This window comes from Heteronotia binoei, chromosome 19 (assembly GCF_032191835.1).
Source record: "Heteronotia binoei isolate CCM8104 ecotype False Entrance Well chromosome 19, APGP_CSIRO_Hbin_v1, whole genome shotgun sequence".
Lineage (NCBI taxonomy): Eukaryota > Metazoa > Chordata > Lepidosauria > Squamata > Gekkonidae > Heteronotia > Heteronotia binoei.
The window spans coordinates 27,534,561-27,547,229 of NC_083241.1; the positions used below are offsets into that span (position 1 = coordinate 27,534,561).

At 48.1% G+C, this 12,669-nt stretch overlaps 1 protein-coding gene across 1 annotated transcript in view; it reads left to right on the plus strand.

The window, feature by feature from the left end:
* Positions 1-10,813: 10,813 nt before the first annotated feature.
* TNFAIP8L3 (TNF alpha induced protein 8 like 3) overlaps positions 10,814-12,669 on the plus strand; it is an 81,513-nt gene continuing 79,657 nt past the window's right edge. Inside the window, exon 1 of the mRNA XM_060260306.1 lies at positions 10,814-10,985. Coding sequence (XP_060116289.1) covers positions 10,934-10,985 — 52 coding nt within the window. The 5' untranslated portion in view covers positions 10,814-10,933. The remainder of the gene's footprint in view (positions 10,986-12,669) is intronic.

Genomic DNA, 12,669 nt, shown 5'->3' on the forward strand with positions numbered 1-12,669 from the left:
CTGACCTGGATGGCCCAGGCTAGCCTGATCTTGTCAGATCCTGGAAGCTCAGCAGGGTCAGCCCTGGTTCAGTATTTGGATGGGAGATCGCCAAAGAAGTCCAGGGTTGCTGCGCAGAGGCAGGCGATGGCAAACCCACCTTTCTTAATCAGTGTTCCCTCTAAGCGGAGTTAGTGTGAGCCAGCTCACAATTTTTTAGTGGCCATCTCACACATTTTTGTCTTAGCTCAGGAAGAATGGCCCTAGAGGTAACTAATTTATGCAGTCGCTCACAACTTTAATGCCAGTAGCTCGCAAAGTAGAATTTTTGCTCACAAGAGGGAACGTTGCTCTTAAGTCTCTTGCCATGAAAACCCTTTGGGCTTGCCATAAGTCAGCTATGACTTGATGGCTCTTTTCACCCCCAAATCCATCCTGAGTGATGCTCCTGTTTTTAACTCCTGAAAAATGTCCAGTTTTATTCCAAAAAAAATTCTAGCAAGCAGCTTTCATGCATACAAAATCTGGAAACCATCCTGGAAGTTAAAAAGAAACAGCTGGACTAAACGTTGGCTGTCCAACCTCTGTGTGTGTGTGTGTGTGTCTAAGAAACAGAGATGATTGTGGTGAGTGTGGATGTGTCTATCTGTGTGAGAAAAGATTAAAACAATTCCACAGAATTTCACGGGCCTCCACGTGAACGAATGAAGAATTACAATCTTTCCTCCTGAATGGGGGGATGCCAGGAAAGAGGGAGACGGTAAACTTTAGATGATTTCTTTTTGGCTGTGAAGTCACAGCTGACCGAAGTCAACCACAGAGGGTTTTCAAGGCAAGAAATGTTCAGAAATGGTTCGCCAGTCCCCGCCTGTGCATCACAACCTTGGTATTCCTTGGTGGTCCCCCATCTAAATACTAGCCAGGGCTGACCCAGCTTAGCTTCCAAGATCTGACAAGACAAGGCTAGCCTGGACTACCCAGGCCAAGGCTGAGATGACACAGATGTCATAAAACCAGAAACACCACGTGAGACCTCTCCCTGCCTCCATCCCTTGAGAGAGGAACAGGGCTGGTGCTTATGGTCGAGAGCTTCAGAAGGGTTTTTACCAGGGCTGGTCCTGCCATTTGGCAAACTAGGCAATCGCCTAAGGCACCAGCCTTCTGGGGATGCCAAACTGAGTGCCCTCCACGTGTCTCGGTGACATCACCATGCCACCCAGCCTGGCCACCTCCCCCAGTCCCCCCTGCATGGGCCTCTTGGAGACTCCAAGAGGCGCAGGCAGTGGAGCTTTCTCCCTGCTTTTGCACCCTGTTTGCTTGTTTACACATAAAGCGGCAAGGCCAGAAGTTACCCTTACGTTCACAGAGACAAAAGAGGGCTAAAAGGTGCCTTGGCGAGCCCACCCATGAAGAGCAACAAGTGACTGCAAACAATTTAAATCTGATACTGCACAACATGTGATCACGCAGACTGCCACGTAGGATCTCCGAGACCCGGGTTCAAATCCCCACTCTGCCGCCAAAGCTAGATGGGTGACCCTTGGGCCAGTTACACGCTCTCGGTCTCACCTATCTCACAGGGTTGTTACGAGGATAGAATAGAGGAAAGGAGAATGGTGTAAACTGCTTTTGGTCTCCACTGGGGAGAAAAGCAAAATATAACGGGAGGGAGGGAAGGAGGGAGAGAAGGAAGGAAGGAGATATTGGATCTATATCCCACCCTATACTCTGAATCTCAGAGTCTCAGAGCGGTCACAATCTCTTTTACCTTCCCCCCCCCACCCACAACAGACACCCTGTGAGGTAGGTGGGGCTGAGAGAGCTCTTATAGCAGCTGCCCTTTCAAGGACAACTCCTAGAAAGCTATGGCTGACCCAAGGCCATTCCAGCAGGTGCAAGTGGAGGAGCGGGGAATCAAACCCAGTTCTCCCCGCTAAGAGTTTGCACACTTAACCACTACACTAAACAGAAGGAAGGAAGGAAGGAAGGGAGGGAGGAAGGGAGGGAGGAAGGAAGGAAGGAAGGAAGGAAGGAAGGAAGGAAGGAAGGAAGGAAGGAAGGAAGGAAGGAAGGAAGGAAGGAAGGAAGGAAGGAAGGAAGGAAGGAAGGAAGGAAGGAAGGAAGGAAGGGTCTCAGGTTTAAACAACTTTCTGGTATTTTTAGGATTCTTCAACTGGACAATAAATCTTACTTATGAACTCCTCCCTGCAACTGGACAATTGGATAATAAATCTTGCAATGTGATTACTTTCTGAAAAGGAACATATTGCATTAAACATAATGAGATATAATTAAAATAAGTCCATTTGGAATTTTTAGGAAATGTGTAAAGATATCATGAAAAGCATTAAGGTAAGGTAAGATGCGATGTGGGTGGCTATAATTGCTTTGGATCAGGAAGTAGATATGCACTGTATACAAACATTCATCACATTGTACGTTTTATCTATTTGGGGTATGTGATATAAAATATGCACTTATTTATACATGACTGAAAAAGACACACACACTTGTGATGTCTTGCCCTGGGATTCCAGAAATGAAACTGAGACGCATCAGGCCAACCGCAACATTTGCACTGGTGCGGGCCACACAAAAGGAAAACCACATACAACCGCTTTGGAGGAAATGTGGGTAATAATAGACTGATACACTGAATATATCTGAGACAAGCAGAGAAAGTCTTGGCCTGCAAACTCCTGCATATTTGTCAGTAGAATGCCCCGGAGGGGCTACAGTTCAGTTTCAGAGTGCATTGCTTTGCATGCGAAAGGCACCCTGTCCAATCCCAGCAATCACCACTTGAAAGGATCTTCAATACCTGAGAAACTCACTGCTGGAATAGACATTAATGTGCAGGAGGAATCAATGCTATGAGTCTGAAGAACAGTTTCTTCATAATATCAAGATATTAAGTGAACTCTCAGCTTGTATGACTCACCACTTTCATTTTACTTAAATGTATTTTATTCAATTATTTGTTAAAACACTTACGGTATATTCTTGAATTGAGGTAGCTCGCAAGTCCCTATTAAGACATTACAGATTCAAACCAAGTAAAATCTGCAAATACCCTAAAAGATGTCTGCTGTTTGTAGTTTGAATATAGCTACCATGGCTATTTTTTTAAAAAAAATACCTATTTAAAACTGAAAACATTTTAAAACAGTCACATTGCAATAAAATGCAATGGGGTGAGATTCCAGATTAAGGGGCCCCACTGAAAGACTCTTCCTCACCAAAATTCTGGGCCTGAGGCGGTCAGCGGCTTTTGACCACATCCCTGTAAGTGAGGGCCGGCGTCACTATCCCTGTATTGACACATTTGCTGCGACTGCAAAGTTCCAAAATCATGGCACAGCGGAGAGAAGCGTTATCACCTGCTAACATCTGCTGATCAAGTGCTAACACACAAGGGGGATGCAGCGGCTGGCCGTGAGTCATCTTGCAAAGTGAATTCATTCTGGTATTTCATTTTTTTTCCCCCATTAAATGAATGAATCACAAAATGAATAACGTTCCTCCGGTCGTGCAAACTCTTGTTAGCAGCTGTAATGCGTTCTGGGCTTCCAGGGGAGAGCCTTTCCAGGAGAAGAAATACTTGTGTGCCCATGGAAAGCATTGAAATAAGTAGCCAGATCTAGTTATTACCACTAGTTTGATATGTTATTTTTCCCCCATTAACACTGGCACAGTAATTAAAGCCTTAACAGGTTTTCCAGTCAGCACTTTCTTCTTGCAAGTAATGGCTTTACTAATTTCTTGCCCCACTTGTTCGGACAACTATGCCTGCCTGAGGCAGAAAGAAGAAAAGAAAGAATACAGTGTACTGAGGCAGGAAATGAATTGAATCAAAAGATGGCAGGAGGCACAGTGGGAGAAAGAGAGTGGGAACAGACCAAGGCTCCAGGTCGATACATGATTACTTGGGAGTGTGGTGGAGTGGTTAGAGAAGGGGTCCTCAATGTAGCACGCATGGGCACCATTGGTGCCTACCAACACCTTTAGAGAGCCAGTTTGATGTAGTGGTTAAGGGTACTGACTCTTATCTGGGAGAACTGGGTTTGATTCCCCAATCCTCCACTTCCAACTGCTGGAATGGCCTTGGGTCAGCCATAGCTCTCGCAAGAGTTGTCCTTGAAAGGGAAGCTTCTCTCAGCCCCACCTACCTCACAGGGTGTCTGTTGTGGGGGTAGAAGATAAAGGATATTGTAAGCGCTCTGAGACTCTGATTCAGAGAGAAGGGTGGGGTATAAATCTACAGTCTTCCTCTTCTTTCCCTGTCACTCACCACGTGTTTTTACAAAGCGGGTGGGGCTAGGTTTGAGAGCCAGTTTGATGTAGTGGTTATGAACGGCGGACTCTAATCTGGGAGAACCCCATTTGGTTCCCACTCTTCCACATGCAGTCAGCTGGGTGACTTTGGGTCAGTCACAAGTTCTCTCGGAGCTGTTCTCTCTAGAGCCACCTAACTCACAGGGTGTCTGTTGTGCAGAGAGGAAGGGAAGCAGCTTGTAAGCAGCCCTGAAACTCTGAGTGAAGGGCGGGGTATAAATCCAATCTCTTCTTCCTCTTCTCCTGCCCATCAGGCCTTCTGATTTGTCCTCAGACACCTGATTGTCTATACCGGGGCTTTTTTTGTAGCAGAAACTCCTTTGCATATTAGGCCACACACCCCTGATGTAGCCATAACCAATCCTCCTGCAGCTTACAGTAGGTCCCGTAAGAAGAGCCCTGTAAGCTCTTGGAGGACTGGCTACATCAGAGGTGTGTGGCCTAATATGCAAAGGAGTTCTGGCTACAAAAAAAGCCCTGTAGAGATTAGAATAATGTTGCTTTGGTGGCGACTACCAGCACAGTGTTGGCATCATTCTATCTCACATTCCTCTTTCCCGGTGTGTTTTTTCTTACCAGTGCACCCCTGCTGGAGACTGCAGGAAGCCGACATCTAAATCCTTGCTTGGCTTGACTACAAAGGTCATTGGGTAGTTTCGGCCTATTGCTAATCAACCTTGCAGGGATGTTGTGCCGATAAAGCCATTCGCTGAGCTCCTCTGTCGACATCAAGTTGTTTACGGCCGCTGTCATGCTATCAGGACATGAGTTAACTTGACTGCAAGGGAGATCTGAGCATGAGGCTGCCATCTGTGGCAGAAGCAGTTTGGGGATCTTGCCCAAAAGATCTAAGGAAAAAGTTTAGATTTCAGTAGAGGAGGAAGCACCAGAGATTTACGGCATCTATACAAATAACTAGGAGCCCCGTGGCGCAGAGTGGTAAGCTGCAATACTGCAGTCCAAGCTCTGCTCACAACCTGAGTTTGATCCCAGCGGAAGCTGGGTTCAGGTAGCTGCTAGCTGGCTCAAGGTTGACTCAGCCTTCCGAGGTTGGTAAAATTAGTATCCAGCTTGCTGGGGGAAACGTGTAAATGACTGGGGAAGGCAATGGCAAACCACCCCATAAAAAGTCTGCCAAGAAAACGTCCTGATGTGACGTCGCCCTTTGGGTCAGTAACAACTTGGTACTTGCACAGGGGACTACCTTTACCTTTATACGAATAACTGCTCTGGCTACAGTGAAGGTATCAAAGAAGGCCAAGAAGGACCAGAGTGCTACGTGGGCCGTCCCGAGGCTGTTTTGAATGCCCTGCAGTTCAGATTAGTGTCAGACGCTGCGGGCGAGCTGCCCTTCCAAGACACATCTCCTCATTAAGAATCATTAACATTCTTTTGTCAAAACCATGACTACTCAAGTCATAGGAATCAAACTCCAAATGCATTGGCTCCACTCTTGGACCAAACTGGATGAAACACAAGTAGGATTGCAGGATCCTCCTGGCCACTAGCAGAGGGGTGGGGTGGGGGGGTAGGATTGACAGATTCAGGTTAGGAAACTCCTGAAGGTTTGGGGGTGGAGCCTGGAGAGGACAGGGACCTCAATGGGGTACAATGTCAAGGAGCCCACCCTCCAAAGCAGCTATTTTCTCCACGGGAACTGATCTCTGTAGTCTGGAAATGAGCTAGAATTCCGGGGGATCCCCAGTTGCTATGAATGCATTTGTTGGTTGCTATGAATGCATTTGCAGAAGTGATCACATCACCTTTAAAGGATTTTTTTTTAATCTCTTGACTGAAACTGTAATCTTACCCCATAGAATAATATAGGACTTACTTCTGTGTAGGCCTGTTTAGGAGCAGTCCAGCCCAGCTTGCATTCTGGAGTTGTTAGTATCTCTCTCCCCTCCCCCCCCCCCACATTTAAGATTAACTGCTTAGAACTGGAACAAAGTTTGAGTCCAGTGGCACCTTTAAGACCAACAAAGTTTAATTCTGGGTATAAGCTTAGAAGCCCACCTGAATTTACCTAGAATTGGGCTATCTATGGGACCCAAAGACTTTGTAGAATTTTTAAACGGTCTCAGCGTCTAATGTGATGGATGGACATCTAACTCAAAACGGTGTGGTTTTTCCCTTTCAGTAAGGAGGTAATTTCTGTTTGGCTTCTTAGCCTTTCGTAGGGCCTGTAAAACAGAGCTGTTCCGCCAGGTCTTTGGGTGAGGTGGCGGGCATCTATTCACTAGATCGGTTGGCCTCCCCTACTGTACTGTCCTACTGCGCTGTTTTGCTGCATTGTATTATTATACCATCTTGGTCCTGCTGAACTATTCTGTTGGACGGAACATTGTAATCGGTTTTTACTGTTATGCTGTTTTATTGTTATGTTGATTTTATTGTGATGTTATTATTCATGTTGTGCTCTGCTCTGAGCCCCTATGGGGAATGGGCAGAATATAAATAAATAATAATAATAAAAATTGTAGATTCTGAAATGCAGCCTCATTTCTTCAGAGTCTGTTTTTGACCACACTGTCCATTTCCCCCGGCACTGACTTTCTGATTCTATTTTTGGTGATTTCCTACTGCAGCCATCAGACTGTTTTCCCCACAACATGTGGAATATTTTGTTCTTTTCTTGTTTGTCCAGAGGAAAAAAAAGAAACACATCAAAGTTCTCAGGACATTTCCCTATCTGAGAACCTGGCTTTGATTTGTGGATTATCTCTATCAATTGCAAGTGGAGTGCTGCATCAAGAAATTGCTTCTGAAATCTCTTGAAGGAGTTTTTTTGTTGTTGTTGTCTTTTACAGGAAGCCCGAATTTTGTTTGATGAGGTCTATTTTGGATAAACCTGCACACACAGCTAGAGGGGAGTCAGTCAACTATTAATTCACCACATCTATAAATCCCCCTTCAGCTGTTGATCACAGCTGGCTGGTTAAAGAACTGCATTCCTGAAGTTACATATTTCAGGAATGCAATCCTCAAAAGCAAGTAGATGGTTCAGAAGTTCTTTAAAAATTACAGTTCTGATTCAGTGTGGGCATTTTTGATCCTAGCAGTTCAGATATACCAAAACAAGGATCAATACCCAGGTTTGTCAAGAGGATCCCAAGGCATTTCTTTTGGCCATTGATCCTCTATGCCTGGGTTCCCCAACCTCCGGGTTGGGATCAATAGTCCCTCTATGCTGTGGAGCCTTGTGAGCAAACATTCTACTTTGCAAGCTACTGGTATGAAAGTTGTGAGCTACTGCATAAATTAGTTTGCTCTGCGGCCATTTTTCCTGAGCTAAGACAAATATGTGTGAGCCAGAGGCTCAAAAACTGTGAACCAGCTCAGCTTAGGAGGGAAGAAGAAGAAGAAGATGACGATATTGGATTTATATCCCACCCTATATTCTGAATCTCAGAGCTTTCACAATCTCCTTTATCTCCCCCCCCCCACCCACAACAGATACTGTGTGTGGTGGGTGGGGCTGAGAGAGCTCTCACAGCAGCCGCCCTTTCAAGGACAACTCCTGTGAAAGCTATGGCTGACCCAAGGCTATTCCAGCAGGTGCAAGTGGAGGAGTGGGGAAATCAAACCCGGTTCTCCCAGATAAAGAGTCTGCGCTCTTAACCACCACACCAAACTGGCTCAGGTTGGGACCCAGAAGTGGGCCTCAATGCTTCTGCCTAACAGCTCCCCCTGCCCTTTCCATTGCTCTCTTTTGTATCTCAGAAACCAAGATGTGATCCTGGAAATGGTATCTTCCGTGTCCTACATTTATCAGGGTCCCCCCCCCCATATAGATGTTATAAAACTTGTCCAGGTGGTCACTAGAGTGAGTGAAAATCTCAGGAAGGATTAGAAAGAGTAACAGAGAAGGAGAGGGTGGTCAGAGACTATAATCCAATCTCCAGGAGCTGCGTGTGTCAGAATGCCATTTCCAGGGGTTCTCAGCGGGGTCAGCTATGCCTTTAATATGATGTTTGTTGGTTAGCCGCTGTAGAAAATGGTCGTAGTTTGCCTAGGATGCCAAGGTCGTAGTTTGCCTAGGATGCCAAAAAAACCTTGAGCCTGCCCTGGATGAACAAATAAAATTAGAACATAAAAGGAAGTATTTCTTCACCCAAAGAGTGGAATTCACTGTGGAATTCACTGCGGCGACGGATATAAGCATAGACAGCTGCAAGAGGAGACTGGATCAACATACGGAGCAGAGGTCCATCAGTGGCTCTTAGTCACAAGGTATAGATAGAACACTCTGTCTGGAGCAGTGATGTTTTGCATTCTTGGTGCTTGGGGGTGGGGCAGCAGTGGGAGGGCTTCTGGAGTTCTGGCCCCTGATGGCATCTTGGGTTTTGGCCACTGTGTGACACAGAAAGTTGACTTGATCCAACGTGGCTTCTCTTCTGTTCTTATGAGTCCCCACACCAAGTAAATTTGGACTTGTGGGTCACCAGACCAAAAAACTTGGAAACTGTTACTCTATACATTGAAAGACTTGGCAGTGCTGCACCTAGCTGTTGATAGTCCTGGAAGACTCCTTGCATAGGGTCTTGGAGAATCATAGCAATTATCATGTGGTAGACAAGACTGGGTATGCATAGGCAACTTGGGTTTCAAGCTGGCAGGATACTATCTATCTAGGTGGTTTTGGGCCAGTCGCTATATTTTCACATACAATAAAAAATGCACTTTCAATCCACTTTTGGTGCACTTTGCAACTGGATTTTACTGTGTGAAACCACAAAATCCACTTTGCAAACAGCTGAAGTGGACTGAAACTGTGTTACTTAGCATGTGTGAAAGCACCCCTCCACTAGAACTCCAGGCACATTATTCAGTTCAAACAGCAGCTGCAAGGTCAGTGGGTTGCCAGCCTCCAGGTAGTGCCTGGAGATTTCCTGGAATTTTCATCCATCTCCAGGCTTCAGGGATCAGTTTCCCCGAAGAAGACGGCTGCTTTGGAAACAGCATTATAACCCACTAAGGTCCCTCCTCCCTCCCCAAACCCCGCCCTCCCCAGGCTCCACCTCCTCAAATCCCCAGGTATTGTCCAATCTGAAATTGGTGATCCTTGGATAGTCCATTGCAGCTTGAGTCGCCAGACCTCGGAAACTAAGCAAGGTCAGTCCTGGTCAGTATTTGGCTGCCCCGAGCACAGAGTGTTAAAGCTGCAGTATTGCAGTACTAAACTCTGCTCACAACCTGAGTTCGATCCAGCGGAAGCTGGGTCCGGGCAGAAGCTGGGTTTAAAATTTCAGGTAGCCAGCTCCAGGTTGACTCAGCCTTCCATCCTTCCGAGGACGGGAAAATGAGTACCCAGCTTGCTGGGGGGAAAGTATAGATGACTGGGGAAGGCAATGGCAAGCCACCCCGTAAAAAGTCTGCCGTGAAAACGTTGTGAAGGCAACGTCACCCCAGAGTCAGAAATTACTAGTGCTTGCACAGGGGACCTTGCCTTTCTTTTCCCAGCAAGGAGGCCCAAGGTTGCTACGCTGAGGCCCGCAACGGTAAACCGCCTCTGCTCGTCTCTTGCCTTGCAAGCCCTCAAGGAACGACATAAATTGGCTAGATTGGCGAGAGTGGGGGTGGCCAAACTGTGGCTCAGTCAGGAGTCTCATGTGGCTCTTTCACATGTATTGTGTGGCTCTCAAAGCCGCCATCACCCAGACTGAAGAAGCCAAGTCAGCTGGTGGCTTGGAAAATGCATTTAAAATTGCTTTCTTTCCACCTCCCCTTATCTGTTTTCCTAGATAGATCCAGGTGGGCAGCCGTGTTGGTCTGAAGCAGTAGAACAAAGCAGGAGGCAAGCAGCACCTTTAAGACCAACAAAGTTTTATTCAAAAAGCGTGCATGCACACGTAAGCTTACATTCTGAATGAAAGTTTGTTGATCTTAAAGGTGCTACTTGATTCCTGCTTTCATCTATTTTCCTGCCTGCCTTCCTACTCTCAAACATCTGATGTCCATGTCTTGTGTCTCTCAAACATCTGACATTCATTCTATGTGGCTCTCGCATCAAGTTTGGCCACCTCTGGGCGAGAGAGACAAAGACAGAGAGAGAGGTCAGCCCCAGTCATCCCCTTTCACCGGAGTCTTCCTCACAGGGCTGTTGTGTGGGGATAAAAAGCCAAAGTCCCGGGGAAACCGCGTGAGCTGCTGCCACCAGGTCTTTAGAAAAACGTCCAGAATGACTGAATAATAATAATAATAAAAAAGATCCATCAGTCAATCCATCGTCCGTCCTCGTTTAGCAAACCCCGCCCGCAGTCTGATCCAAGTCTTTCCCTCGTCTGATGAAGCGTGCTCCCCGCACACGAAAGCTTACATTCTGAATGAAACTTTGTTGGTCTTAAAGGTACCCCTTGACTCCTACTTTGTCCTCCCGAGGTGGTAGAGCCCCGCCCGGCAGAGCGGCGGCCGTGAAGCCAGCCCGGGTGAGTCTGGGGGCAGCCCAGCGCCGCGTCCCCGCCCACCGCTGGCTCCGCCCGTGCAGGCGGCTGGGCTGCGGGGCGGGGAGCTGAGCCGGCGCAGGGACCGCCCTCCTCGCCTCTCCTCCGGCGGCCGAGCTGGGCAGCGGCGAGGAGTTTGCGCTGCTCGTGTTGCTGCTGCCCGGGCGGCCAGCGCCATGGACTCGGACTCGGGCGAGCTGAGCGACGGCGAGCTGGTGCCGGTGGCCGGTAAGAAGAGCCGCCCGCTGGGGCTGGGCGACCGGCAGGCAGGAGTTCCGCGCTTCGGCGGGCGGGAGCGCCGCCGCTTCCCTGGCGGTTCGGGGCTGGAGAGGGGTAGGGGGCTGCGTCGCTCGGGGTCCTCCTGCCTCCCCTTTGGGGGAAGAGTAGGCTGCTTTTGGAGGGGGGGGGGTTGTTTCTTCTCCGTGCAAGCCTGCCTGGGTTCCCTTGGAGCTCAGAGCCAGCTTTGGATCTCCCCTCCCCGCACACTTGCATATGAAGATATGAAGCTGCCTTCTACTGAATCAGACCCTCCTGGGTCCATCAAAGTCAGTATTGTCTACTCAGACTGGCAGCGGCTCTCCAGGGTCTCCAGCTGAGGCTTTTCACGCCTACTTGCCTGGACCCTTTTTAGTTGGAGATGCCGGGGATTGAACCTGGGACCTTCTGCTCACCAAGCAGATGCTCTGCCACTGAGCCACTGTCCCTTCTCTTGATTTGCTTCATTTACATTCTGCCTTCTTCCTCCCCATGGAGACCCAAAGTGGCAGGCATCCTTCCCCTCTCCTCCATTTTTCTCCTCACAACAACCCTGTGAGGTAGGTCAGGCAGAGAGTGGGACAGGCTGGGTGTGTCTTCCTTGTTTGTTAAGCCTGGAAGCTCCGCCTCTTTATTTCTGCCTTATGTATCTGTTTTAGCGTGTTTCTAGCGTCCTCTTCTCCCCAGGGACTCAGGATGATGATAACCACGGCCTTTCCCTTCCCATGGCCCATTTTATCCCCACCACAACCTTGTGAGGTAGGCTAGGGAGAGAGAGAGAAAAAGAAGGCCCCTGGATTCACAGTGAGTTTCATGGCAAGCAGGAATATGAACCCGGCTCTTCTCGTCCAGCGCTGTAACCGCTATGTAATGCTGCTGAACTGCCTTGCCTGAAAACTGGAGTATTGCTGTGATAAAGAAAATGGGGAGGAGCGCTCTTTGAAAATAATCTCTACCAGTTTGTAGGAGCCCCGACTCCTAGGTTTCTTAGGTACAGAGTCTGAAGGGGAGGGACGGTGGCTCAGTAGTAGAGTATCTGGTTGGTAAGCAGAAGGTCCCAGGTTCAGTCCCTGGCATCTCCAGCTAAAAAGGGTCCAGGCAAACAGGTGTGAAAAACCTCAGCTTGAGACCTTGGAGAGCCGCTGCCAGTCTGCGTAGACAATACTGACTTTGATGGACCGAGGGTCTGATTCACTGTAAGGCAGCTTCATATGTTCAATAAACAGTTCCTGATCCTAGATGCCTGCACATGAGCCTTAAGGCAGGATTGATTTAATTCGTAGCTGCCTTGTTCTTCCTGCAAAGCTGCATGTGTGAACGGAGCTCCCAGGCTTCCTGGTTTTAATTTCAAGCTGGGATGCAGCTGAACAGGCCTGCGACAAGTGGTGGGTGGGCGTGCGAGAAAGAATACACAGCGTGCTTGATCTCTGGAGCCAGGTGTGGCTCATGCTGGTGTTGACTTGGTGGTTGAACGAGCACTTCGCATGGGTTTCCTTTAGTTTCATTTTTTAGGGCTGAGGCCTGGCAGGGAATGCCGGGTTTTGGGACTAAGGCTTTGTGAGCTAAGACTTGGGAATCTCACACGGGGAGGCGGGAAAAGAAAAAGGAACACTGAGAATTTTAACCGTTCCAAACTCTGTTAGGGTTTGTGCACGCC